This window comes from Gracilinanus agilis, chromosome 2 (assembly GCF_016433145.1).
Source record: "Gracilinanus agilis isolate LMUSP501 chromosome 2, AgileGrace, whole genome shotgun sequence".
Lineage (NCBI taxonomy): Eukaryota > Metazoa > Chordata > Mammalia > Didelphimorphia > Didelphidae > Gracilinanus > Gracilinanus agilis.
This window is the reverse complement of record NC_058131.1, coordinates 149,248,584-149,273,582: the sequence shown is the minus strand read 5'-3', so window position 1 is coordinate 149,273,582 and position 24,999 is coordinate 149,248,584. Positions and strand designations below refer to the sequence as shown.

General features: G+C 38.0%; 1 protein-coding gene across 1 annotated transcript in view; it reads left to right on the top strand.

Annotated features, from left to right (window-relative positions):
• Window positions 1-24,999, top strand: part of NINL (ninein like) — a 176,728-nt gene that overhangs the window by 73,145 nt on the left and 78,584 nt on the right. Inside the window, exons 4-8 of the mRNA XM_044663444.1 lie at window positions 7,804-7,976; window positions 12,171-12,237; window positions 14,068-14,073; window positions 16,539-16,723; window positions 18,762-18,914. Of these exons, the coding sequence (XP_044519379.1) occupies window positions 7,804-7,976; window positions 12,171-12,237; window positions 14,068-14,073; window positions 16,539-16,723; window positions 18,762-18,914 (584 nt within the window). The remainder of the gene's footprint in view (window positions 1-7,803; window positions 7,977-12,170; window positions 12,238-14,067; window positions 14,074-16,538; window positions 16,724-18,761; window positions 18,915-24,999) is intronic.

Here is a 24,999-nt window from a genome sequence, read left to right as displayed (position 1 = left end):
GGTGCTAAGGCAGAAGAGCAGGAAGAGCTAGGCAAGGGGGATAAAGAGACTTGCCCAGGGTCACACAGCTAGGATACTTTACATTTTAATATATGTTTATGGGAGGGAGATGATCCAGCTTATAATATAAACAAACATTTGGTACAGTAACTTATTTTGCTGCAGAATTTGCCTATAATTTATTTGCTTCTGAAGTAAAATGATTATTTTATGATTTCTGAGAGGCAATGTAGCTTAGTGCCCTTAATAGAAATCCATTAAGTCAAAAAACTGGCTTCTCTTTTGAGAGACTGTGTGGCCTTGGCAAATTCTTAACCTGTCTTTCAAGCTATCCTAATACTGAAGGAGACAATCACTTTTCCTGCGACTTATGTACTAAATTACAATGGAGTTCCTTCTCTTTCTGCTGTTTCAGGCAGAAGAATATGATTGCTATCTCCAAAGGCTATCATTTAGAAGAGAAATTGCTCTTGTTATGTTTAGCTGCAATGGCCAGAACTGGGAATGATGGATAGAAGTTGCAAGAGCAAATTTTAGATTTCATTTAAAGGAAAATTTTGAAACAATTAGAGAGAGCTGTTTTCAAGTGCATGTAGTTAGCTGCCTAAGGAAGCAGTGAGTTTATCATCATTAGAAATTTTCAAACCAAGACTGGGTGAAGCATGGTCTGCTAGGAACAGATGCAGATGCAGAGAAAAGATTCTAGAATGTGGGAGTAGAGGGTGAGGCAGTTTACTGAGGGTTTGAGCTGGGTCCTTTTCTCTTGTTTGAACTGGAGGGACTAATTGCTTATCCTTGGTGGCTGTTTCTACTTTGACTTCCCATCCTATTTGTTACCTGTTGGAGCTTTGCTGTTGTTAGCTGTATCCACCTGTAATCCTGACCATCTGACCTTCTGATTTGCAAGATCAGGTCTGGTTCCTTTCTGGATCCAGGACCTTTTCCCTTTGCCCGGCCCTGCCTAACTGCCTAAGACCACTACCTCAATTACCATCAAAAGGGGGTTTGGTTTAGTGCAACTTTAGCTAGAGTAGGACTGGGTATCTTTAGGTTAGAGAGGCTAGACTTAGTGTAGGAAATTATTTTGAAGGAACAACTTTAGATCTGGGGTTTGAGTTAGAGACATAAGCATTAGGGTTACCCAAATTCCTTCTAACCTTTCCCCTTTTAATTAAGTCAACTTTTATTTAATGTCTTATTGGTCTGTTTGTTACCTCAGGCAGGCTATGCCAGGACTGGGTCTGTTAGCTCACAGCCAACCTACTAACAATGGCCCAATTCAATCCCATTCCCAACCACAGGAATGCAATTAATTTATTTTTATTTTTTTAAAATTTAGAATATCTTCCCATGGTTACATGATTCATGTTCTTTCCCTCTCCCATACCCTACCCCTTCCCCATAACCAACACGAAATTACACTGGGTTTTACATGCACCATTGATCAAGACCTATTTCCATATTATTGTTAGTTGCACTGGGGTGATCATTTAGCTTCTCCATCCCCAATAATATCCCCATCAGCCCATATGTTCAAGCAGTTGTTTTTCTTCTGTGTTTCTACTCCCACAGTTCTTCCTCATAATGTGGATAGTTTTCTTTCTCATGAGTTTATCAGCATTGTTCTGGATCCTTGCATTGCTGCTAGTGGAGAAGTCCATTATGTTTTATTGTACCACAGTGTATCAGTCTCTGTGTACAATGTCCTCCTGGATCTGCTCCTTTCACTCTGCATCAATTCCTGGAAGTCATTCCAGTTCACATGGAATTCCTCCAGTTCATTATTTCTTTGAGTACAATAGTATTCCATCAGCAACAGATACCACAATTTGTTCAGCCATTCCCCAATTGAAGGACATTCTGTCATTCACAGGAATGCAATTAAGGGAAATTGAGTCTCCAAGCCATAAAGAAATAGGTTTATTGTAAGAGGGCTGGTCTCACAATAAAGCCACATTTCTGGTCAAGACCAAAAGACTCCAAGCCTTGTGAGAGGACTTTTATACTCCAGAAATATCACAACTTATGAAGTAATCCAAGATAGTGATAAAAATAGAAAGATGTGGATTGGTTGAAATAATCAGGAAATATTCTCATTGGTAGAAGAAGTCACTTGGTGATGACTTGAAAGTCACTTTATAGACAAAGGGGGGGTGAGCGTGAGCCCTACTTTCTAAGCCTGATGATGTCAAGGATGATGTATACTAAGATGGCCAGGGTAAGGAGGGGGAGCCAGGCTCCAAAATGGGGTGAAAGCTTGAGGTATAGGGTGTATGTATACAAAGGTGAAAGGGTGTCACCAGGCTTCTAACTAAGGCAAAATCCTCTATGCTAGTGAAAACCCAATCACAAGTTCAAGACCATGATTGCTGAGGGTCCATGATATAGCAATTTTGAGAGTAAGGCCCCAAACTGAGATCTGTGCTAGCAATGATTAGCTATATTCAAGCAATTATCTTGCTATAAAGCTTATACTAAAACAATCACAAAAAGCCCTTTAAGATAATCACTTATGCTAACATTATTTAACTATCCTAGAATTATAATTATGATTAACTCAAAACTACTGCTAACAAAAAACAAAACAAAACAAAACAAAACTACTGCTAACATTAATATCCAATCCTCATATAAGGGGTTAGGGAATTTTTCACTCACAACCCTTGATTCTAATCTTGGCCATGGCTCTAAATTGCTGTGTAACTTTAAGTAAGTCATTTAATATCTTTGTGCTTCAACTCTTCATTTTGGGAAATAAGTCATAATGTTTACCACAACTTGACAGGTATAATGTGAAGATTGATGGAAATCAATTTGTATTTTCTTCTCTACTAATGGGAAATGAGAAGTAGAATGGTATTAATATTCATATGTGGGAAGGGAGATAGAAAGTTAGGTATATGATAAATTAATAGGAAGGGTCTTGAAAAGGTAAATTCGTTTCCTTGCCAAGTGTTGCTATGTGGCACCATCTTGACATAAAGAAGGCATAATCTAGAGGAATGAAAGAAGAATATGGGGCAGCTTCTGATATAGAAATTCTCATTATCAGTTCCAGTAAATAAATATTTTAAAATATATGCTACATGCAGAGTATTAGGCTAGTTGTTGTCTTGTCAAGCTACACAGAGGTTAAGGACAACATGGGCTGAGAACAGGTGATCAGGTATAGCAATTAAGAGATCACAGATATCTTTTTTTTTTTTAAACCCTTAGGGGGCAGCTGGGTGGCTCAGTGGATTGAGAGCCAGGCCTAGAGACAGGGGTTGTGGGTTGTGGGGGATGTCCTAGGTTCAAATCTGGCCTCAGATACTTCCCACTGTGTTACCCTGGGCAAGTCACTTAATCTCCATTGCCTAGCCCTTACCACTCTTCTGCCTTAGAACCAATACAAAGCATTGATTCTAAGATGGAAGGTGAAGAGTTTCAAGGAAAAAAAAAATGAAAAAAACCCCTTACCTTATTTCTTAGAACTAAGTATCAATTCTAAGGCAGAAGTGTAAGGGGTTCTGGAAGTGGGGTTAAATAACTTTTCTAGAGTCACACAGTCAGATTTGAACCCAGGACCACTTATCTCTGGGATCAGCATTCTCTCCACTGAACCACCTTGCTGCCCTAATAACTTTTGACAGAGCAGTTTCAGTCAAGGAAGCAATTTCAGTCAAGGGAATGTTCCCTACTGGACTGTGAGGCCCTTTATGGTGGGGACTGTTTTTACTTTTTTTCCTTTGTATCCTGAGAGCCTAGCAGGGAACTTGGTATATAGTAGGTGCTTAATAAGTGCACGTCAATTGATAGAATTTGTGGAGGTTGGAAGCTAGATTGCAAATGTAAGATTTAAATTAATGTTCAATACTTGAAGTATTTTATAAAGTTTATTAATAATCATTTGAAGTAAAGGAATAAAAAGGAAATAGAATTTAAAAAACCCTAGTTATCTAACAAAATTAAGACCACATGGACAACAGTCTCCTGGCTTTCACCTCAACACCACCTCCACTAAATCCTAAATTGTCATAAAATTCCACACAAAGGATTGAGTGAGAAGGAAGTAGAGGCAGACAATATAGACTACTTTTTCTAAGGAGTATAGCAATGAAAAGGAAAAGAGATTTTAAGATGGGGGTAGATGGGATGGTAAGATTTATAAGGGTTGACAAGATTTAAACTTGAGGTGTTTATTGATGTTGCTATTATACTCTAACTTACTCTTGAATTTTTTTGTTACTTTTTGTCTAGATTGTCAAAATTATCCACAGTTAAGTTGCTCAAATGCAGTACCTGACACACCACCTCTCATACCAGCTGGGGATGAATTTCCCAGCACTCAACTCTGTGCTTCCATTCAGAAAGGTATTCTTTTTTTTTTTTGTTTGTTTGTTTGTTTGTTTGTTTTTTTTTAACCCTTGTACTTCGGTGTATTGTCTCATAGGTGGAAGAGTGGTAAGGGTGGGCAATGGGGGTCAAGTGACCTGCCCAGGGCCACACAGCTGGGAAGTGGCTGAGGCCGGGTTTGAAGCTAGGACCTCCTGTCTCTAGGCCTGACTCTCACTCCACTGAGCTACCCAGCTGCCCCCAGAAAGGTATTCTTGCTGGGCTGCCACTTAATTCTTGGCTTGATTTAAAATTGTTTCCACAGTTCAGTGTTGTTTTTTTTTTTAATTTTTTTTTAATTTTTTTTTTAACCCTTGTACTTCCGTGTATTGTCTCATAGGTGGAAGATTGGTAAGGGTGGGCAATGGGGGTCAAGTGACTTGCCCAGGGTCACACAGCTGGGAAGTGGCTGAGGCTGGGTTTGAACCTAGGACCTCCTGTCTCTAGGCCTGACTCTCACTTCACTGAGCTACCCAGCTGCCCCTACAGTTCAGTGTTTTTAAAAAAACTCAGGTGTATAGGCATTGATGTACTAGATTTCCCTTTCTAGAGTTGCAGTATATTTTTTCCCGAGTTATGTCTTTCTTTGGGTTCCCAGTCCCTCTGTTCATCTCCTTTATGACTTCTTGGTTCTACCTGCTCCATCTTCTTCACTTTGCTCTTGTTCTTATATTTTCTTTACCTTTCACATTCTTTTACTGTTTTTTTTTTGTGTGTGTTCCAAATTTCCACCCTTTCTAGCCCACTCCTTCTCAAGAAACTTTCTTTGTCCTGCCTCATACGAGCCCCTCTGTTCCTTTCCTGTTCATTATCTTTCATTCCCTTTACTTTCTACAATCATTTTGTACCTCTATGAAGAGACAGAAAATTATTCTAGAGCTTAGAAAACCAAGAGTTGGTTTTTTTTTTTTTTTTTTTTGCATTTTGAGTTTGCAAAGTATTTTACGTAAACTATCTTTTTTGATCCTCAGAGCAGCCTTGAGACATAACCAACACAGGTATTATTATTCCTGTTTTATAGTTAAGGAAACCGAGGCTTAGAGATAGCTAGTAATTGTCAGAGAAGAGATAAGAGCCCAAGCGCTTCTTGGTTCCAAGTCCAGCACTTTTTTCAGTATAACTAATGGATATGACTAATGTGGGAGTTTGCTTTTGCTTAATTGTGCTTATGAAAATAAAGGACTGACTTCCTCCCTTCCCCACCCCTCCCATTCTCCCTCTCTTTCTTCCTTCTTCCTTCCTTCCCTCCTTCCCTTCCTTCCTCCCTACTTCTTCCCTCTCAAGTTTCCTCTCTCTCCTTCCTTTTTACATTTTCTCTCTTTCTCTAATCTTTCTTTCCTGTTTTTCTTCATTTCTTTTTAGATTTTTGAAATGAGTTAGGTTCATTACTAGGGAACAAAATATTGCCAAAGAAAGACAAACAAGTTTCTTATCCTAATAGGCTTGGTGATTCACAGGGATGAGCCTCCTACACCTATAACTTCCCACCTGACTTCCCCTTATTTACAATTCCTTTTGCTCATATAAGGAACTTGTACAATTAAATAAGCATAAAGAATTTCACTACACTTGAAAATAATTAGCTATCCATCTCCCTTTTCTTGGCATCTAAAGTCAAATCCAATTATGTCTACACCATGTCATCCCCTTGCTCAAAAGCATTTGTTTCCTGTTGCTAGCAGAGTAAAAAAAACCCAAAACAAAACAGGTTAAATGACTTGACCAAGGTCACCCCATACCCTTCCTTAGTTTTGTGATCAGGGCCTTCTGCAACTTAATCTGGATGTAATCTTATTTCATGATACTCCTATTTTTTAAAAGTTATTAATTGTTTGTTATATTAAAGTTCCCAGGTAACTCCTCTCCTCTCCTTCCACTAGAGAAGGCATTTGACAAAAGGATATATGTTTGGGGCAGCTGGGTAGCTCAGTGGATTGAGAGCCAGGCCTAGAGACAGGAGGTCCTAGGTTCAAATCCGGCCTCAGACACTTCCCAGCTGTGTGACCCTGGGCAAGTCACTTGACCCCCATTGCCTATCCTTACTACTCTTCCACCTATAAGTCAATACACAGAAGTTAAGGGTTTAAAAAAAAAAAAAGGATATATGTTTGTATGAACCTGTCTTGCTTAATCCTATTTATCAGTTCTTTCTCTGGAGGTAGACATACACAAGTCATTCTTCAAACGATATTTCTGTTGCTATATATAATGTTTTCTTGGTTCTGCTCATTTCAGTCTTTCATGTTTTTTTAAGATTGACCTTCTCTGGTTGCACCTAGGTGGCTCAGTGGATTGAGAGCCAAGCCTAGAGATGGAAGGTGCTGGGTTCAAATCTAGGATCAGACACTTTCTACCTATGTGACCCTGGGTAAATCACTTAACCCCCATTGCCCAGCCCTTAACTCTCTTCTGCCTTGGAACCAACACACAGTATTGATTCCAAGACAGAAGGTCAAGAGTTTAAAAATAAAAGATTAACCTGCTCCTTATTTCTTACAGCACAGTAGTAGTCGTCCATCACACACATTGCTTCTCTTAACTTTTCTTTCCCCTATTTTTGTCTCATTCTCTTTCACCTTTCCTGTATCATACTTACTTGTGTTCCTCTCATATCTTCTCTATTAGATTCCTTGAGGGTAGGGATTATTAGGTTTTTTCCCCCTATCTCCAGCATTTAGTGACCTTAAGGATCTTGCCTAACTAATATGGAAGGCTAGATGAGTATTCGATTAATATGTTTAGATTTCTATTTACCTAGTCTTTACCCTTCCCTGCCCCTCTCTTTTTAGGTATCCCCCTATTATTTCCTCATTGTCTCTGATCTCTAAAATCTATCTTCTTTATAGCTAGTTTCCCCTCTTTCCTGATGTTCCTCCTCAATTCCATATCACTGCTGCAAATGAAGTAAATTCTGGCCCTGACAGTTTTAGCTGGAATTAATTAGGAGTAGGCACACAGGATTCTAAAGGGTCACCAGAAACCCAACAAAGAAAATCCTGAGCTCTTTTCTGGCATATGTGTTTTAAGTTTCAAAGGCATTATTTAACCATTTGTTGGAGCCAAGAAGTATGTTTTTACCATTCTTGTGCCAATCCTGACCTATATGTACTAGGTTTTATAGCCTCAAAATTTTGTTTTAAAATGCAAAGTATAAATGTAAAGTAAATAATAAGCTATTGGCAAACTTCTAAAGTTATGTGCCATTTTTTTTTGAGAATTAAAAGGAGTTTATTAAAATACATCAAGGTAGCGCCACATTGACAGACTGATCACTAGAGATCAGTCTACATTTCATACTTTGAAGGTTTCTTGTTTTTGTTTTTCTTGCCAAAGAAAAGACTTTAAAAGGCATTATTTTGGAATGTGTGGGTCCAGATGCTTTTTTTCCCTTTTAAAATATTTCTCAAGTTTCCTGACTTTTTTTCCTAGCTGACCCAGATGAAGTTCAGCCAAAGTATGTGAATGGAGCCAAGTGGTACGGTCGTCGGTCCCGACCTGAGCTACAAGATCCTGAGTCTGAAACCAAGTTTTTGCAAGAACAGCAAGTAAATGCCAATGTGAAAAGCCCACTGAGACGCTCGGCCTCTTTGGAGAGTGTCGAGGTAGGCCCCATTATCTAGTCCTTCCATCTCCCTAACTACTCAGTTTGTGTTTCAGCTTTTGCTGCTACGAGGCTGCCATCTTGGTTTTGCTGCCCCAGAAACTCAGTATTGGGCTAATCATGCCTCAGTGAAGCCACTGGTGACATCACAATAGTCAGAGGTGGCCCCTGCTAAAGCTGGGGATGAGTGCGATAGTAAAACTTCTACTGCGAATTGACTGACTAGGTCACTTTTTTGAATTGAATGAAAAGCTCAATTTTCACTCCTAGAAAAACTGAGCCGGTATGAAATAACATGAACTCTCAAGTACAGAAGAAGTGGAGAGAAAAAACTTCTTGGTGTATACAGCTTCATAGCAAGTAGTTTTAAAGTGCAAGAGGCTAGACAGGAGACCTTTCTACACAGAATCTACACAGGATTTCTACACAGGATCCTACACAAAATCCATGAGAGAATGCATTTACCTACCTTGTGGATGAGCTCTAGGCATTTACCACTGACTTTGGCTTTTAATCAACAAAGGAAATAATTTTGATCCTCCCATATCCATCTGAATTGCCCTATTTAGCCATGGTCTAGGTCAGTGATGGGCAAACTACGGCCCGTGTGCCAGATGCGGCCCCCTGAAATGTTCTGTCCTGCCTGTGACATTATTCCTAATCTGAAAAATACAACGAGTAGGATACAATACAATGAAACTTCGCAAAAGTTGCCTTAGAAATAGACTGACAGATGAGCATTTCCTTTCCTTTGGCCCCCTCTTTAAAAAGTTTGCCCATCACTGATCTAGGTAATCCAGGTTGATCTAAAAGGGACATTTCCCAAAGTACTTCTTATTTATCATGTTCACATCCTATGAATTTATCTTGCAACAAATAGTAATGTTATTAATAATATTATGTGGTATATGTAAAAATAAGATACATAATTACCATGTGTAACATAGTATTATTAATCTATGATGTTTAAATAACATTCTAAAGTTTAGGAAACCTTTCACATAGCTCACAGGAGCCTCAACGCTCTGAGGTAGATACTAAGATTATTTTACAGATTAGGAAAATGAAACTTAAAGAGATTAAAAGGTTACGATTTGCCCTTGGTCACACAGCTAATAAGCGTCAGAGGCATTATCTGAACCCCGTCTTCCTGATTACTTGCCTGCAACTCCTCTGTCATACAGTCAAGTAAGAATAGCTACTATTACAATCACACAATTGGCATTTGTAATTGCTGGCAGGTTCCCTGAACAATTTACAATGTTTAGGGATCTCTGTCCTTGGGCAGATTATTATAGGACTAAGAACATGCTGAAAAGATAAGTTGTGTTTTATTAAGTAGACTTATTCCTATACCAGCAGTCAACAGAGGTATGAATGTAAGAAATGCAAAATTGTAGCTGCCTAGCACTGATCAATTCTTCTGTGCTAGCTTTGATGGTGGAACCAGTGATTGTTTTAGAAGGGGGAATTTGGATAATTCCCAGAATGCCTTGACATCACAAGGTTATGGAGGTTCCAGGGATGTTCTTTAAAAAATTTGGAGTAGATTATTGAAGGCATGGAACATTCTATATATTGTCAGAGGCTGTTATTGTGTATCCCCTTCATTTTTTAGATGAGAAAACAAAGTCTAGAGATTAAGAAACTTGCTCAAAGCTACTTAGAGTAGGAAATGACGAATACATAATTTGAACCCAGATCCTTTGATACTACACTGTATTCTAGGTGTTCTGTCAAAATCTGATGCCTTTCCATTAATCCCCCTATTTCCACATTTGCCCTCTCTAGTTGTCCTCATTGAATCCTTTCTCCACCAAGTATTAATATGTGAGTCTAGTCTTCTAATTCCAAGACCAGTATTTCACTTATTTACCACGTTGCTTTATACCATGCTATCTCTAACAGAGTTAAGTGTAACTGTGAGGTATACTTGCAGTGATAAAGGCAGGGAGATGCTGGTAATTATTTAACAGTTGATTCTCTTTGTGTGTGGGGGTTAGGTGGAATGTGTACACAAAACACTTAAACTGCATTATAAACTACAATCATTAACATTTTCTCTGTCAGATTTTTAAGTCTAGAAAATCAACAAAGTAATAAATCAATCTTGTAATAAAAGTAATAAATCAATCAGTCTTGTAGCTTCTGCCAGTTTTCATACAATGGGAGGTCTCATTAAATTTGAGGCCTTAAGGCCAGGATTCTTAAGTCTAAGGTCTATGAACTGGTTGTGTGGTTTTTTTTTATAATTTTAATATGAAAATATGTTTTGCAAGATAATACATATATAACCCAGATTGAATCGACTACCAGCACCAGGAAGGGGAAGGGAGAAAGGGAGAGAGATTTGATCATATAACTTAGGGAAACTCATGTGGAAATTTATTACATGTAATCGGTAAAAAAATAAATTCAAAAATAATAATTTGAAAACTGTTTTTCATTATGTTTGGTTTCCTTTGAAATCTTGTGCATTTTATTGTATGCATTTAAAAACATTATTCTGAGAAAGTCAGAAGAAGGAAAAAATGAATGCAGACAGAGGTGATGTGTGACAAAGTAAGGAAAGCAGATTTGGCTTGGAAGGCAAGGGACAGAATGTGCAGGAGGAGAGTTTGGAATTCTGTGAGAGTGTTCTGGAGCAGTTAATGGACAGCCAGGAGAGCAGGAGGGGAAGAGAGCAATGAGGCAGTCACAGCGGTTGGACTGAGCTTTCCCTCTTCCAGATTCCTAATCTACTTTGGTCCTGATGTCCCTGTGAAAGCCCAGCCAGCAAGTCCTTTATCATAGAGACAGCTTTTGATCCTGAGAAGTCTGTAATAAACATCTTTACTACTACAGTCTGCTAATTTATCTGTTAACCTCAACCTGGACTTTTAGTGACTTGACCACTCGTCACAGACTCCTGATCCAGCTACCAGATCTGAACTATCATCAAAGACTATTTTGGATGGGCTCAGACTAGGGCAGTTAGATGGGAAGGTAGGAAATTTAGGCAGAGAGGGAGATAGTATAGCTTCAGCATTGTTGGAGACCAAAGTGACCTTGTGCAAGTCAGTGGGTCTGGGACAGAAAGAGATTTATTAGTTATAGGGACACTCTTAGCCCTCTATTCCTTACCCTGTCCTATTATAAACCTGAATAAATCTGCTACTGTTATAAAGAACAGTCAGATCTTGTTACTCTGAGGTCCAGGCCTGAGGGTAGACATACTTGGGCCAGAGAGAAGTCACTACAACAATCTGCTACATTACAAACTTTGTGTAAGGGTAAAACTACCATCTTACGAAAGGGTCTATAGGCTTCACTAGACTGACAAAGGGACCCCTGGTTCATTGTTGTTTGGGTGTGTCCAACTCTTCATGACTCCACTGGGGTTTTCTTGGCAAAATACTGGAGTGGGGTTTACCATTTCCTTCTCCAATTCATTTGACAACTGAGGAAACTGAGACAAACAAAGTTAAGTTACTTGCCCAAGAGCACCCAGCTAGGAAGCATCTGAGGCTGCATTTGAACTCATGAAGATGAATCTTTCTTACTACCGGTCTGGTATTCTATCCTTTTTTAAAAATTTATTATTTTAAAAATAGTTTTCCATGTTTACATGATTCATTTTCTTTCCTTCCCCTCTTCCCTCCCCCCTCCCAGTGCCAACAAGCAATTCCTCTGGATTGTACAAATGTTATCACTTGATTCCTATTTATTTATTATTCATTTTTGCTATGGGACAATCTTTTAAAGCCAAAACCCCAAATCACATACCTATATATACAAGTGATAAGTGGTAAATGATGTGTTTTTCTTTTGCGTTTCTACTCCCACAGTTCTTTCTTTTAATGTGGATAGCATTTCTCATAAATCCTTCCTGGATTAATGCATTGCTGCTGGCAGTAAAGTCCAATAAATTCACCTCTGTGTTCAATGTTCTCTTGGTTTAGCTCATTGCACTCTGCATCGGTCCTCTATCCTTTTTGCCAGGTAGCTACCCTAGGTACAAAGATTAAGAACTGCTCCAAGGGCACCCTTAACAAATAGTAAAGGAACTACTGGAAAGATTTGCAAATTTTTTAAGGTTTTAATTCCTCACATACAAGACTTTCCCAGAATTAAGCCATTCTGCCTTTATTTCTAGTCTGTCCCCTTCGCATAGACATCCTCTTATTTATTTCTTTCTCTATTAATTTTTTTGCAGAGTCTCAAGTCAGATGAAGAAGCTGAAAATGCTAAGGAACCCCAGATTGAGACTTTTGAAACACAAGGTAAGGATTAAGCTTGCTGCCTTATTTGTAATAAATTGGCCAGTGTTTGCTCTGAGAATATTAAGGCAGTGCTCCAGTCAATTCCTTAAGATTATCATATTGATATACCTCTGGAGGAGGTGAGACAAGACAAGAGTAACATGCAGGAAATAATACTAAAAAATCCCAATCTAGGCTATCATTAAATGCCAAACTATTTGGTAAAGAATATGATTTCAATTCATTAAACATTTATTAGGTGATTGCCATGGAATACACATGTTGACAATTCAGTGGAGAAAAATAATTGAAGAGAGGAGATGACATTGAAGGGTTTTAAGTTAAACTTTAAAATAATGTGTAGGATTTAGACAGATCAAGGACAGATGGGGCTACTTTTCTAATGGGAAGAACAACTAGAGTGGAAGCGTGGAAGGAGTTAGAATTGACATTTTGATAGCACAGTAAACAAACTAGTCTAACTAAATGGAAGACAGTGTTGGGACAAAGAGAAAAATGAGATTGGATAGATAGTGTTCTATTTATGGGGAACTCTCAAAGACCGGAAGAAATAATTAAGAAGTGAGAGTTTGGGCTGGTATGGTGTTTTATATATATACACACATACCTACACATTTGGTGAGGACCAGTGAAAAAAAACTGGTTATAGAGCCATTAAAGACATCAACATTTCTTTGAGGTGAGTGTTGGCAGTTTCTAAAGCTGTAGTGCCAGTATTTGTGGCCATCAGCTTAAAAGAGGCTTCCATAGATCATAGAGTATTAGTACTGAAAGAAAGTTCAGAGATTGCACTTCTCTCCTCCTTTCCCAAGTTGCACAGTTAAGGAAGTCTGAGGTTGGAGGATAAGGCCAATGAGTTAACCAAAGTCACAAAGCTAATCAATGTTAGACTGGGACTTAAGCGTAGGTCTTATAATTCCATCCAAGCCCAGTGTTTTTTGTTTGTTTGTTTTACTACCATAAGTTTTCTGAGCCAAGTTTTCAGGGATCTCCATAATAAATACCAGTCCCCAATTTTGGGTTTATAATTTAAACTGTGTTCATTCATTCTGTCTTGCCAGATACAAACCATCCAAGACTAATCAACATCAGGGTTGGGTATTTATTTACGTTTTCTATGTGTTGATGGACCTCTTAGAGTTATCTCACTGACTACAGTTCTATGGAGTTTTGAAGACTGGAGAAGCCTGGCCAAAGAACTTAGGCAACTGAAACTAAACTTGAATTTTCTATGGAATTAAAAATTAGCTTCCATTAGCATACTTGTTTATTTGTGTTTGGGAAAAAAAAGTTCTTACTTCTTTGAGTAAGAAAAAGAAAATCCAATAAACATTTCTTTAAACGCCTAACTATGTGCCAGGCACTGTTCAATGCTGGGGATGTAACTATTAAAAAGAAACAGTCAGTCCTTGCCTCAAAGAGTTTATATTCAAATGTGGAAAGACCATACACCAAAGGGAATACTAAAGAAGACCTGCAGCTGAAAACAGGCAGAAGAGCAAATCCAGAGTGGAATGAGTCCAAAAGTCCATTCTGTGCCCATTCTAAAGGAATGCATTGGGAGGAGATTGGTACTCCACCCTCTAATCCTCCAGCCAGAGGAGAGAGGAGGCTGAGGGAAGTCCTGTCAGTCAATTGATTTGGCAGCATGGTGATGAGATTAGAGATGTTGGACTCAACCTGGTAGGGGCATCTTCTTCTGTGGAGTTGAAACTTGGCAAGGCAGCAGGTGCTGAATGGAGTGAGGGGGGAAAAAAGGGAAGACTTATTTTACGTGTAATTTTTTAGTTGGTTAGACTATTGCATTTAAACTAATACCTGTAGAAAAAGGCCAGTGTATGAAAGGAATTCAGACACAAAACTGCCTCCACCCTTAAGAGAAACATAGCCCCAAAATCCTTAGGCAACTTCTACCTGAGGAACAGGTTGTAAGGGAACCTTTACCTCCTAGTTCAGAAATGACAGTAAGCATACAAACAGTTGGATGAAACTGCAGAATATTTAGATGTTTTCTTTTCTTTCTTTCTTTTTTTTTAATTTGCCTTGTATACCAACCCTGGGAAATAAATCTTTAAATCCTTAGTGCTTTGAGATTTAAAATTTTAGAGTCAGAAAGGTTCTCAGAGATCACAGAGACCAGTTTTTATTCTTTGCTTTTTTAAAAAAATCTGTAAGCTTCAATGTCACTGGGGTGTTGTACATATGAAAATAGGTTTAATTTTCTTAGTGCAACCAAATCTATCCAAATAGCTTAGACTACACAGTGCCTTCACCCGATACATTCATATCACTCGGGTGGAAGTAGGGCTTGGGATCCAGTGGTTTGGAATGCTGCCTCTCTTCTTACTTCACTCAGCAGGTCAAGCCTGAGCCCACATGACTGGTATTCTCAGGAGGGGTTGTGTGTAGAAACAAGTCTTAAGGTGTGTGGGTTCGTTCTCTTCAAACAAACATTCTAATACCTCAGCAATATTGTGTTCTCTCAAGATAAGTAAAATTTTACTGAGGTAGCATTAAGGTTGTAAATAAAAGGCATAACATTTCTTCTTTCTAATACAGATGTGTTTTATAGATAATATTTAGTGTCTTTTCAAATACAGAATATTTTAAATTTCTGAGATTGAACTGATTATATAATTACATATTCACAAAAAAATTTCAAATGTCACCTTGTCAAGTAGTAACCATTAGACTTTCATTTTTCTATAGTTTCTTGCTAAAGAACTAATGTATAAATTTTTTAAAAATTTAAACCTTTACCTTCCAGCTTGGAGTCAATACTGTGTATTGGCTCCAAGGCAGAAGAGTGGTAAGGGCTGGGCAATGGGGGTTAAGTGACTTGCCCAGGGTCACACAGCTAGGAAGTGTCTGAGGTCAGATTTGAACCTAGGACCTCCCATCTCTAGGCCTGGCTCTCAATCTACTTAGCCACCCAGCTGCCCCCTAATGTATCATTTTTAATATGTAAAATATGGGCTATGTCATAGTTTTTCTGCATGTAGGATTCCTTATGGGAAATTGTGATGTGTACTCTGAATAATATAAATATTGAGTGCATGAACATTTACAAAAACTATCCATTCAACTTCAAATGAACTCTTTTTAGAGACAGTGTGGCATACTGGATAGAGTGCTGGAATTGTCAGGAAGCCCTTGGTGTGAATACCTATAAATTGTAGAATTGTATAGTTGGGAAAAATCACTTGACCTTCAATGCTTTGGTTTTCTTATCTGTAAAATGAGAATGATAATAGCACCTGCCTCTCAGAGCTGAGGGTCAAGTTAACTAAAGTCAAGATAAAAAAAAGATAAATTGTGTGAATAAATTGAGCTCTCAGGCACAAGAGGGTCAGTGGGTAAAATAAAGGAAAAAAGACATTTGAACAAAAAAACATATATTTTTAATATATAATCTTTTTTTGTGTGCTTATAATGATCTTAGGTGTGGGTTGTTTTTTTAGACTTTATTGATGTTTTTTATTTGCTGTCATTTTCCAATAACCCTATATATATTATAACAAGGTACAGCTAAGTGGTATAGTAGATCGGGTACTAGACTTGGAGTCAAAAATTCAAGAAATCTGAATTAAAATACTCTAGACACTTACTAGTTGTGTGACCCTGGGCAAATCACTTATCCCCTATTTGTCTCAATTTCTCATTTGCAAAATGGGGACATACTGGAGAAGAAAATGGCAAAATTCTAGCATCTTTGCCAAGAAGATCCCATGGATTTTCCTGTGGGGCCACAAAGAGTCAGATCTGACTGGACAACAAATTTTATCATTAGGAAGGACAATTAAGCAAAATATATGAAGACATTTGTCATAGTCTGATGCTATATGCATCAAATCAATCTGCTTCTCTGACCTTTCTATTGAGGTGATGGAGATACAAGTTTCATCATCTGTCAGTCTGCTGGATTCAGAATTGGTCTTCATTGATCTGAATCTCATGCTTTTTTTTAAGCACTATTTTCCTTTACATTATTGTGGCTATGTAACTATCCTTTTGATTCTGTCTCCATATCAATTTGTGCAAGTCTTCCTAAGATTCTCTGAACTTTTCATATTTATCATATTCACATTTACCTCTTACAGCACGATAATATTCCATCACATTTAACTCGCCTTGCTTATAGTTGTTTGCTATCCCCCCAAAAAGTTATTTTTTATATTTTGGAATCTCTTTGGCTCTTGGTGAGTTCTTTAATCCTTTGTGAAAACTTTTTTCTCACATTAAACAATTTCTCATATCTTTATCCGAATGGTTTTTTTTTTAAATTTCCCTTTGATTTGTAGGCCATACTTGGAATCCTGAGATATATGGGAATTCCCAAAAGTCCCCCAATGCTTCCTTGGAGGTAACTGAGAACCAGGTCCGGGGAATCTGGGAAGAGCTTGGTGTTGGGAGCAGTGGTTATCTAGATGAAGAAGAATTGGCAACAGTTTGTAAGAGCATTGGACTGCAAGAACTTGAAAAAGAGGTAAGAACCTGAAATGGGCATGGTTTATAGACATACAGCTGGAGTAATGGAAAATTTCTCAGTTGTAAAACGGGGACATACTAGAGAAGAAAATGGCACAGTTCTATTGCACATAAGAACTGATGAACAGGAAGAGTTCAGAAAACTCTGAATGACATGAACTGATGCAAAATGAAGTGAGCAGAACCAAGAGAACAGTATATAAAGTAACAGAAATATTGTATAATGATCAATTGTGAAGAACTAAATTATCAGCAAAAGAAGGTTCTAAGATTACCCCAAGGCTTCAGGATGAAAAAAAAAATACCATTCCCAGCCAAAGAAGGAACTGATGGAATCTGATTGCTCATCAAAAGCATGTCATCTTCACTTTATTTACTTCATGAGTTTTTTTATTGTATATGTGATATTTCAATTGTGACATGAGGAATATAGAATTATATATTTCATGAAAGCACTAACATAACCCATATTAGACCATTTACCATCTTTGGGAGGGAGGAAAGGAATTTGAATGGGAAAATGTTAGAAAACATCTATCCAAAATTGTTTCTCCATGTAATTAAAAATAATAAAATTGAATAATAATTAAACTAAAGAACAAAAACAGATGAACATGATTAGAGTCTTGAAATATTTAAAGTTCTGTCACTTTCCCCAGTTACCCAAAGTGTTTCCAATGTGAAATCCCAAGGGTAGAGGCCACATAAACATTGTTTAACTAAAGGAAGGATGTTTAGGAATTCTGGCTAACTATGGCATGGGGAGAGAGTGAGTTCTGATAAACACTGTGAAAGGCTTGGATGTAAAAAGTATTAAGAAGCCTTGTCAATGGGGCAGCTATGTGGCTAAGTGGATAGAGAGTCAAGCCTGGAGATTGAAGGTCCAGGGTTCAAATATCAATTCAGAAACTTCTTAGCTGTGTGACCCTGGGCAAGTCACTTAACCCTCACCACTCTTTTGCCTTTGGAACCTATACTAAGTATCAATTCTAAGAAGGGTTTTTTTTGTTTGTTTGTTTGTTTGTTGTTGTTAAAAAGCCTTGTTACATAGATGCTTACTGACTTCATATTATAGAATCTTAGTTTTAGAGCTAGGAGTAACTTTATTAATCCTCTAGCTCAGTGATGGGCAAACTTTTTAAAGAGGGGGCCAAAGGAAAGGAAATGCTCAGCTGTCAGTCTGTTTCTAAGGCAACTCTTTTGAAGTTTCATTGTATTGTATCATCATTGTGTTCATCAGATTAGGAATAATGTCGAGCAGCCAGATAGAACATTTCAGGTGGCTGCATCTGGCCAGTGGGCCATAGTTTGCCCATCATTGCTCTAGTCAAACCTAATTTTTACAGGCATTAAGAGATTTATCCAACATTATAGAGGCGAAGTATTGGTAGAGTTGCCATTCAAACTAAGGTCCTTTAACTCTAATCTGTCATTCTTTCCAATGGCTTTTGACAAGTTTCCTAAGTAAAAATGTCCCTAGGATAATAGGAATCAGCCTTTCAGTTAATAGTAGAATATGCTAACAAATTTTGCCACAAAAATTGCTAGTAAGAAGGAATTTCTGGAAATTCTGAGTAATGGTAAAAACCGAGCAGGTCTCATTTTGGTCTGCAGAATCAGCTTCCCAGTGTTTCCCCATAAGAGTTGGAGGAGAGAGGAGAAAAGGTATTTGAATTTCCTAAAACAAATAGGATGCAGATACAGATAAAAACATAGGACCTATCACATTTATTTGGGTTTATGAATTGGAGTATTGGTTTGTAATGCAAGATTGCTAGCAGAAGCCTTTAACATAGAAATAGATTTTGAGTGATAATATGTACATAACCCAGTGGAATTGCTTGTCAGCTCTGGGACGGGGGAGGAAGAGGGGAGGGAGACAACATGAATCATATATAACCTTGGAAAAGCAATACGTAAATTTGTTACTAGAATAAAATAAAGATAAAATTTAAAAAAAAATAAACTAAAACAAATATGACTGCATTACCCAGAGATCTTGTTCCTAATTCTGAGTTTCAATGCCTTTTCTATAGGAACTTGAAGATTTGTTTAATAAACTGGACCAAGATGGTGATGGAAGGGTTAGTTTTAAAGAATTCCAGCTTGGGGTATTCAGTCATGGGCCCAATTCAGTTCCCGGATCTTCTACTCCCATCAAACCTAACAAGCTTTGGCCACATTACCAGGTAAACCAGAAGGCTTTAATGACAAAAAGCAAAACACAAACAGCCTCTAGGTGACTGAAATTCATTAGTGTGCATATCACCGAACTCTACAAGACTTCTGTTTTCTCATTAGGAATCTGGGAGATTGGTTGACATCATACAGATTGCCCTGAAATGCAGAGTTTTTAATTTTCACTAAAAACTTTTAAGCAGAAAAGAAAAAAATGATCATGAAGAACTGGGATAATAGAATCATTGATCTAAAACTGGAGAGGGACCTCAGAAACATCTAGTCTAACTTTCTTATTTTATAGATGAAGAAATTAAAGCCCAGGTAGAACTTTCCTAAGGAAATGTAAGCAGTAAGTATTTGGAGAGAGATTTGAACCCAGGTCTTCTGAATCCAGAGTTCTCTACCTCAGTAGTGTCAAATTCAAATAGAAATGGATCTGTGTGCCAGCATATTGGCTTTAAAAAACCACAAATTAACTATGGTTTTTTAAAAATTTATTTTGTTATAGTTTCTTATTTTTAATCTGGTTCACCTGGCTCAGTTCTATACTTTTATGTACTTTGCCTTCTAGAAAAGAGCTTAAATAAATATTGATTTATTGATGCTGTTTGAGAACCTAAATCTGGTCTATGGATAGTAGCCTGGGACCATTATAAATTCAAAGCTGAAGAGATCTCACAGATCATCTAATCTAGGAGTTCTTAAATTTTTTTGTCATAGACCATTTTGGCAGTCTGGCAAAATCTATTGCTCTCTGCTTAGTATAAGAAAAGGCAAGTTAAACTAGCATTTGTTAACTATCTACTCTGAGCTAGGCACTATGCTCAGTGTTGAATATACAGAGAAAGGCAAAAATATCTCTTTTCTCAAGGGACTCACAGCCTAATGGGGTATATAAACATATATACAACTTGTACACACAAGCTATATACAAGATAAATTGGAGATAATCACAAAGGGAAGGTACTAATATTAATGGGAAATCAGGAAGGGTTTCTCATTGAAAATGGGAGATTTTAGCTTAGCTTTGATTGAAGCCTGGAAAGCCAAGAGCTTGGGTTGAAAATGAATAGTTTGGCAGGCATGGGGAACACCCAGTGAAATGCCCAAGGGGCAATTAAGTGGCTCAGTGGATAGCAGGTGCTGCCTGGGGTCAAATCTGGCCTCAGACACTTCCTGGCTATGTGACTCTGGCCAAGTCACTTAACCTCCACTGCCTAGCCCTTACTGCACTTCTGCCTTGGAACCAATACTTAGTATTGATTCTATGATGGAAGGTAAGGGTTTAGAAAAAAAAGAAAAGAAAAGAAAAGAAAATGCCCAACATTGGAAGTTAGAATGTCTAGTTCAAGGAACAGTGACAGTGTCATAGTATTTGAAAGTATTTAGAGGGCAATAGATTATAATAAAACCAGAAAGTTAGGAAGGGGCCAGCCTTTTAAAAAACAGATTTTATATTTGATCCTGTAAGTCATAGGTAGCCACTGGAGTTAAGTGAATGGAGCCAGGACAGGAAAAGGTTGATATTGCCAGACTTGCTTTTAAGAAGATCAGCCTACCAGTTAGCTAAAGGAGATCCTTGAGGTAGGGAGTCCAGCTAAAAAGCTATTGCAGCAGTAAAGGTATGAAGTGACAAGAGACTGTACCAGGGTAGTTGTTTAAAATTCAGGAGAGAAGGGGGTGTATACGTGAGATGTGTGAAGGCAGAATTAACAGGACTTGACAACAGATTGGATTTGGGAGGTGAAAGAACGTGATGAGTCAGGGGTAACACCTAGATTTCTGGGTGCCTGGGTGAATAATGGTGCCATTAACAATAATGTGTGTGTATGTGTGTATGGGAGCAGCTACGTGGCTCAGTGGCTGAAACACCAGACCTGAAGTAGGGAAGATCTAGGTTTAAATCTGACCGTAGACACTTCCTAGCTATGTGACCCTGGGCAAGTCACTTAACCCCATTTGCCTAGAATTGTTACTAAAACAGAAAGTAAGGGTTATAAAAGAAATAATAATGATACTACATATAATAGGAAAGTTAGGAAGATTTTTATAAGTGGGAGTTTTTCAAATATTTCTAATCTCATGACTGTAGTTTGTGCTGAGTGTAGGAGTTAAGTTCTTACCATATTATTCTTTTGTGCCAGGCAGTGGGCCCATTTGAGAACTGAAAATTCTGACCAGTCAGGACGCAAGAAACCACAAACAAGCTAGCCAATCATCTTCTGTTTTTTTTTTAATGTTTTTTTTTTTCCAATTTTATGGAATTGCTTTTTTCTTTCCTCTTTCTTTTTAAATCCTTGTTATAAAGAAAGATTCCTGGATAGAAGAAGGGGAGGAATATATTTAGACATGAATGTGATGTAAAGCAAAGGGATTAATTTTTTTAAAAGTATCTTTATTTCTCATTGGTGTTAAAGAATGGTGCCAAGAATGTGTTTTTCTTTGAATGTGTGTGTAGATGTCTGTGTGTTCGTGTGGATGCATCATGACTTCAGGGGTATGGAATTTCATTCCTGTGGGGTACTACTTTCACTTAGGTCATAAACCTTACCATACTTAGCAGTACTTTCATGACCAAAAAAATTAGTCATCCTGTACCCAATTGTTTGGTGCTAAACCTTGCTGAGCTTGGCTACATTGGTCCTCCAACAACAGCCAGAGTCACAATCTGCTAGGACCCACTGGAGCTAAAACTCTTTTGGCATATCCCAGGGTCACCATCACAGTGAAATAATTCCGTGTGTGCTGCTTTTTGTTTATATGCATATCTATATGTATAAAAATAGACCTAACCATTCTTATGCTAGGAGGACTAGTTAGGAAAGGATACTTTCTTTGGGATGGTTGTGTTAGGAGAAAAGGTTTCACATGTTCTCCTTTTCTTGAGTTGGAAAGGATCTCACAGGAATTTTTAAAACAAGGGTTAAACACCTGAGATGGAGAAGAACACAGCTTCCCAGGGAATCACTTGATTGTTTGAAGATGGCCCTCCTCCTCAGCTCATAAGGAAGCAGCTGGACTCTCATTTCTCTTTAGAACATGGATATCTAGGCAGGGAGTGCTTTTTGAAGTCCTTGGGAGTTCCTGGTCTGCAGAGGCCGCAGTCTACAGGTCACACTGAGAAACCTGAATCTGTTCCAACAAAAGCTTTGCAGGCAGGAATAAAGTGGGGTGGAGCGAGCTATGTCAGTCCTAATCAGAAACCCGAGCAAGAGATTATTTCTGAGTGGTGTTGTATAATGGATAAAGAATAATAGCTTTTGTAAAAACACCTACTGTGTGTCAGGCATTGTGCTAAACACTTTATAAATATCTCATTTGGTTGTCATGAAAATCATGTGAGGTAGGATCTATTATTAATGCCATCTTACCGATGAGAAAACTGAAGTAAATAGCAGGTCAATGACTTGCCCAAGATAACATAGCAAATAAGTATATTAAGTAGGATTCAGACTCTGGTTTTCCTGAATCCATGGCCCAGCTCTTTATCCCCAAAGCCCTCTAACTGCTCATTGTAAGGATTTTTAATATGATAATTAACTTAATGAATTTAAATATTGGTGGGGAAATCCAAAAGAAATTGAAAATCTGATTTCAAAAATATTAGTAAATCTCAGTGTGAGCAGAAGCTAAATGTACCTTGGCTTGTGAGTGTAATTCTTTCCATTATATGTCTGTCAAGCCAAAAACTATTCAGTTCTTGTTTACCTACTAGACAGGTTGAACAGAAGTATAGGAAGGAGGGCTCATGAAGCCCATTCCAGAGCAGCGGTCTAGAAAGAATAGCCTGCTTGTTCTCAAGAGTTCTTTGGGGTTGCAGGCTGCTTTCTCTATGGCATAAATACTTACAATTTTGTTTCTTGACCAGAATTTGTCAATTCTTTGTTTTACCCTTCATCAGTGCCTCATCAAAAACAATGTCGTTTTCCTGAATTCTCTGTTTTTGTTTGTTTTTTGCCATCTGGTAAGGTGTAGGGTAAATGTTTTCTAGGGTCTTATGTCCCTTTACTTGACATGGTCTATGGACCAAGAATATTTGAGATCCAATTTCATGCAGTCAGCAACAGTGCTTCTCCTCAGATATATAATGTGATACGCGGAACAGCGGGAGGGTGAAAGGCGGAGGAGACAAAATTGGTCTTAAAGTTCCCGTGACACAGAAATTCACAGAAGGTTTCTGGCTACCAATTCATGACAGGGGCTGGAGAAGAAACAGAGGCAGTGGAATGGGGCTAGCTTATACAGCCATGTTACTGTTTTTGTAAACCAACAAATTAAAAATTGGCTTTTTCTCCCTAGAGCTTGAGGTTGTGCATTATACTTATGTCATCATTTCATCTTAAAGAGATCATTAGGGATGTCCCCACACAGGTTTGGCAAGTGTTTATCACGTACCCATGAGGCTTTCCTGTTCCTCCTAGTGGTAAAGGATGTGCCAGAGAAAAGGTTCTGCTATCTTCTAGCTCTAGTTGCCCTTCCTTCCCTGTCTCCTCTGACACTGATGGTTGTAGAAACAGATAGGCTCTGTTTAAAGTAGTATGGCTCGGTAGAAAGAGTGCTTCACTTGGGATTAAGAGAACCTGGTTTCAGATATCTCCTCAGATGTTCATGAGTTTATAAAAGAATAGCAAGTTACCACCTTTCTGAACCACATCTGTCATAAAGAGGCAATAACAACAGTGTTACCAATGTCACAAGATTATTATGAGGTTAGAAAGAGATTCTGTATTTAAAGCAAATTGCAAACATAGAAATGGCAGCTGGTATAGGGGAGAAGTTATCATAGTTAAATCACTTTAAGATAGAAGACTGATCTCTTTGGCATGGTAAAGAACTGGAACGTGAGAAGCTCCCCATCAATTGGAGAATGGCTAAACAAGTTGTGGGGTCTGAGGGTGGTGGAATATTACTGCATCATAAGAAATGATGAGCAGGCTAAGTTTTAAAAAAACATGGAAAGACCTGTGTGAAATTATAAAGAGCAGAACAAGCAGATCCAAGAGAACATTATATACAGCTGCAGAAATAGTGTTTGTGGAATAACTTGTATATGCCCTTCTCCAGAGAAAGAGCTGATAAACAGAAATAAAGAGGACATTGTGTATGTGTGTGTGTGTGTGTGTATGTGTGTATCTCCATCCTCAAATGCTGCTTTCTCTAGTGCAAGTTGCTGGGGAGGGAGGGTGGGGAGAGAGATACACCTGGAAACTCTGTCAGGATCCAGTAGGGTACTGTGGGCTAGATGTGTCACAAGTCTTTGTGTTATTGTTGAAAGCATGATATATGTAGTCAATTCAACAAATGGGTGATGAATGTGACTAGAGAAGGAGGCATACAGAGTTATATCTAGAAGTGCTGAAATGTCATCCTTTAAGCTATTGCCATTTTTAAAACTCTTACCTTCTGTCTTAGTGTCAATACTCTATTGGTTCCAAGACAGAAGAGCAGAAAGGACAACACAATTGAGGTTAAGTTATTTGTCCAGGGTCACACACAACTAGAAAGTGTCTGAACTCAGATTTGAACCCACAACTGATCTCTAGCCCTGATTCTCAAGCCATTAAGCCATCTAGCTGCCCTTTAAGCTATTGCCATTTATGAGAGACAGTGGAGTTCCTAAAGCTCCTAGAGAAATTTTAACAGGACTAAGGGCTCTTGATGGACATTTTTATCAAATGCATAAAATCTTTCTTAATATATATACAGTCTTTCAAAAGCCTTAGTATAGTATTTAAGCTAAAAAAATTTATGTGCCATCAACAAACACAAAATAAATAAATATACATATAAAATATAAATAAATATATAACATTTATATTATAGAAAATTTATGGACACTTTATGTAGAGTGCATTGCTTAGAAGTTGTTGTAGCATATTTTAAAAATAGGCATATCTTGATAGACATACAGATATGCATATGTGTGTGGTAGCATGCTATTGTAGTGAGATATGTATGTACGTGTGTGTATGTAAAGATCTGCTAGGTGACAAAGTAGATAGAGTGCCAGACCTGGAGTCTGGAAGTTTAAATTCAGCCTCAGACATTTCCTAATTGTGTGACTCTGAGCAAGTCACTTAACCTCTGTTTGCC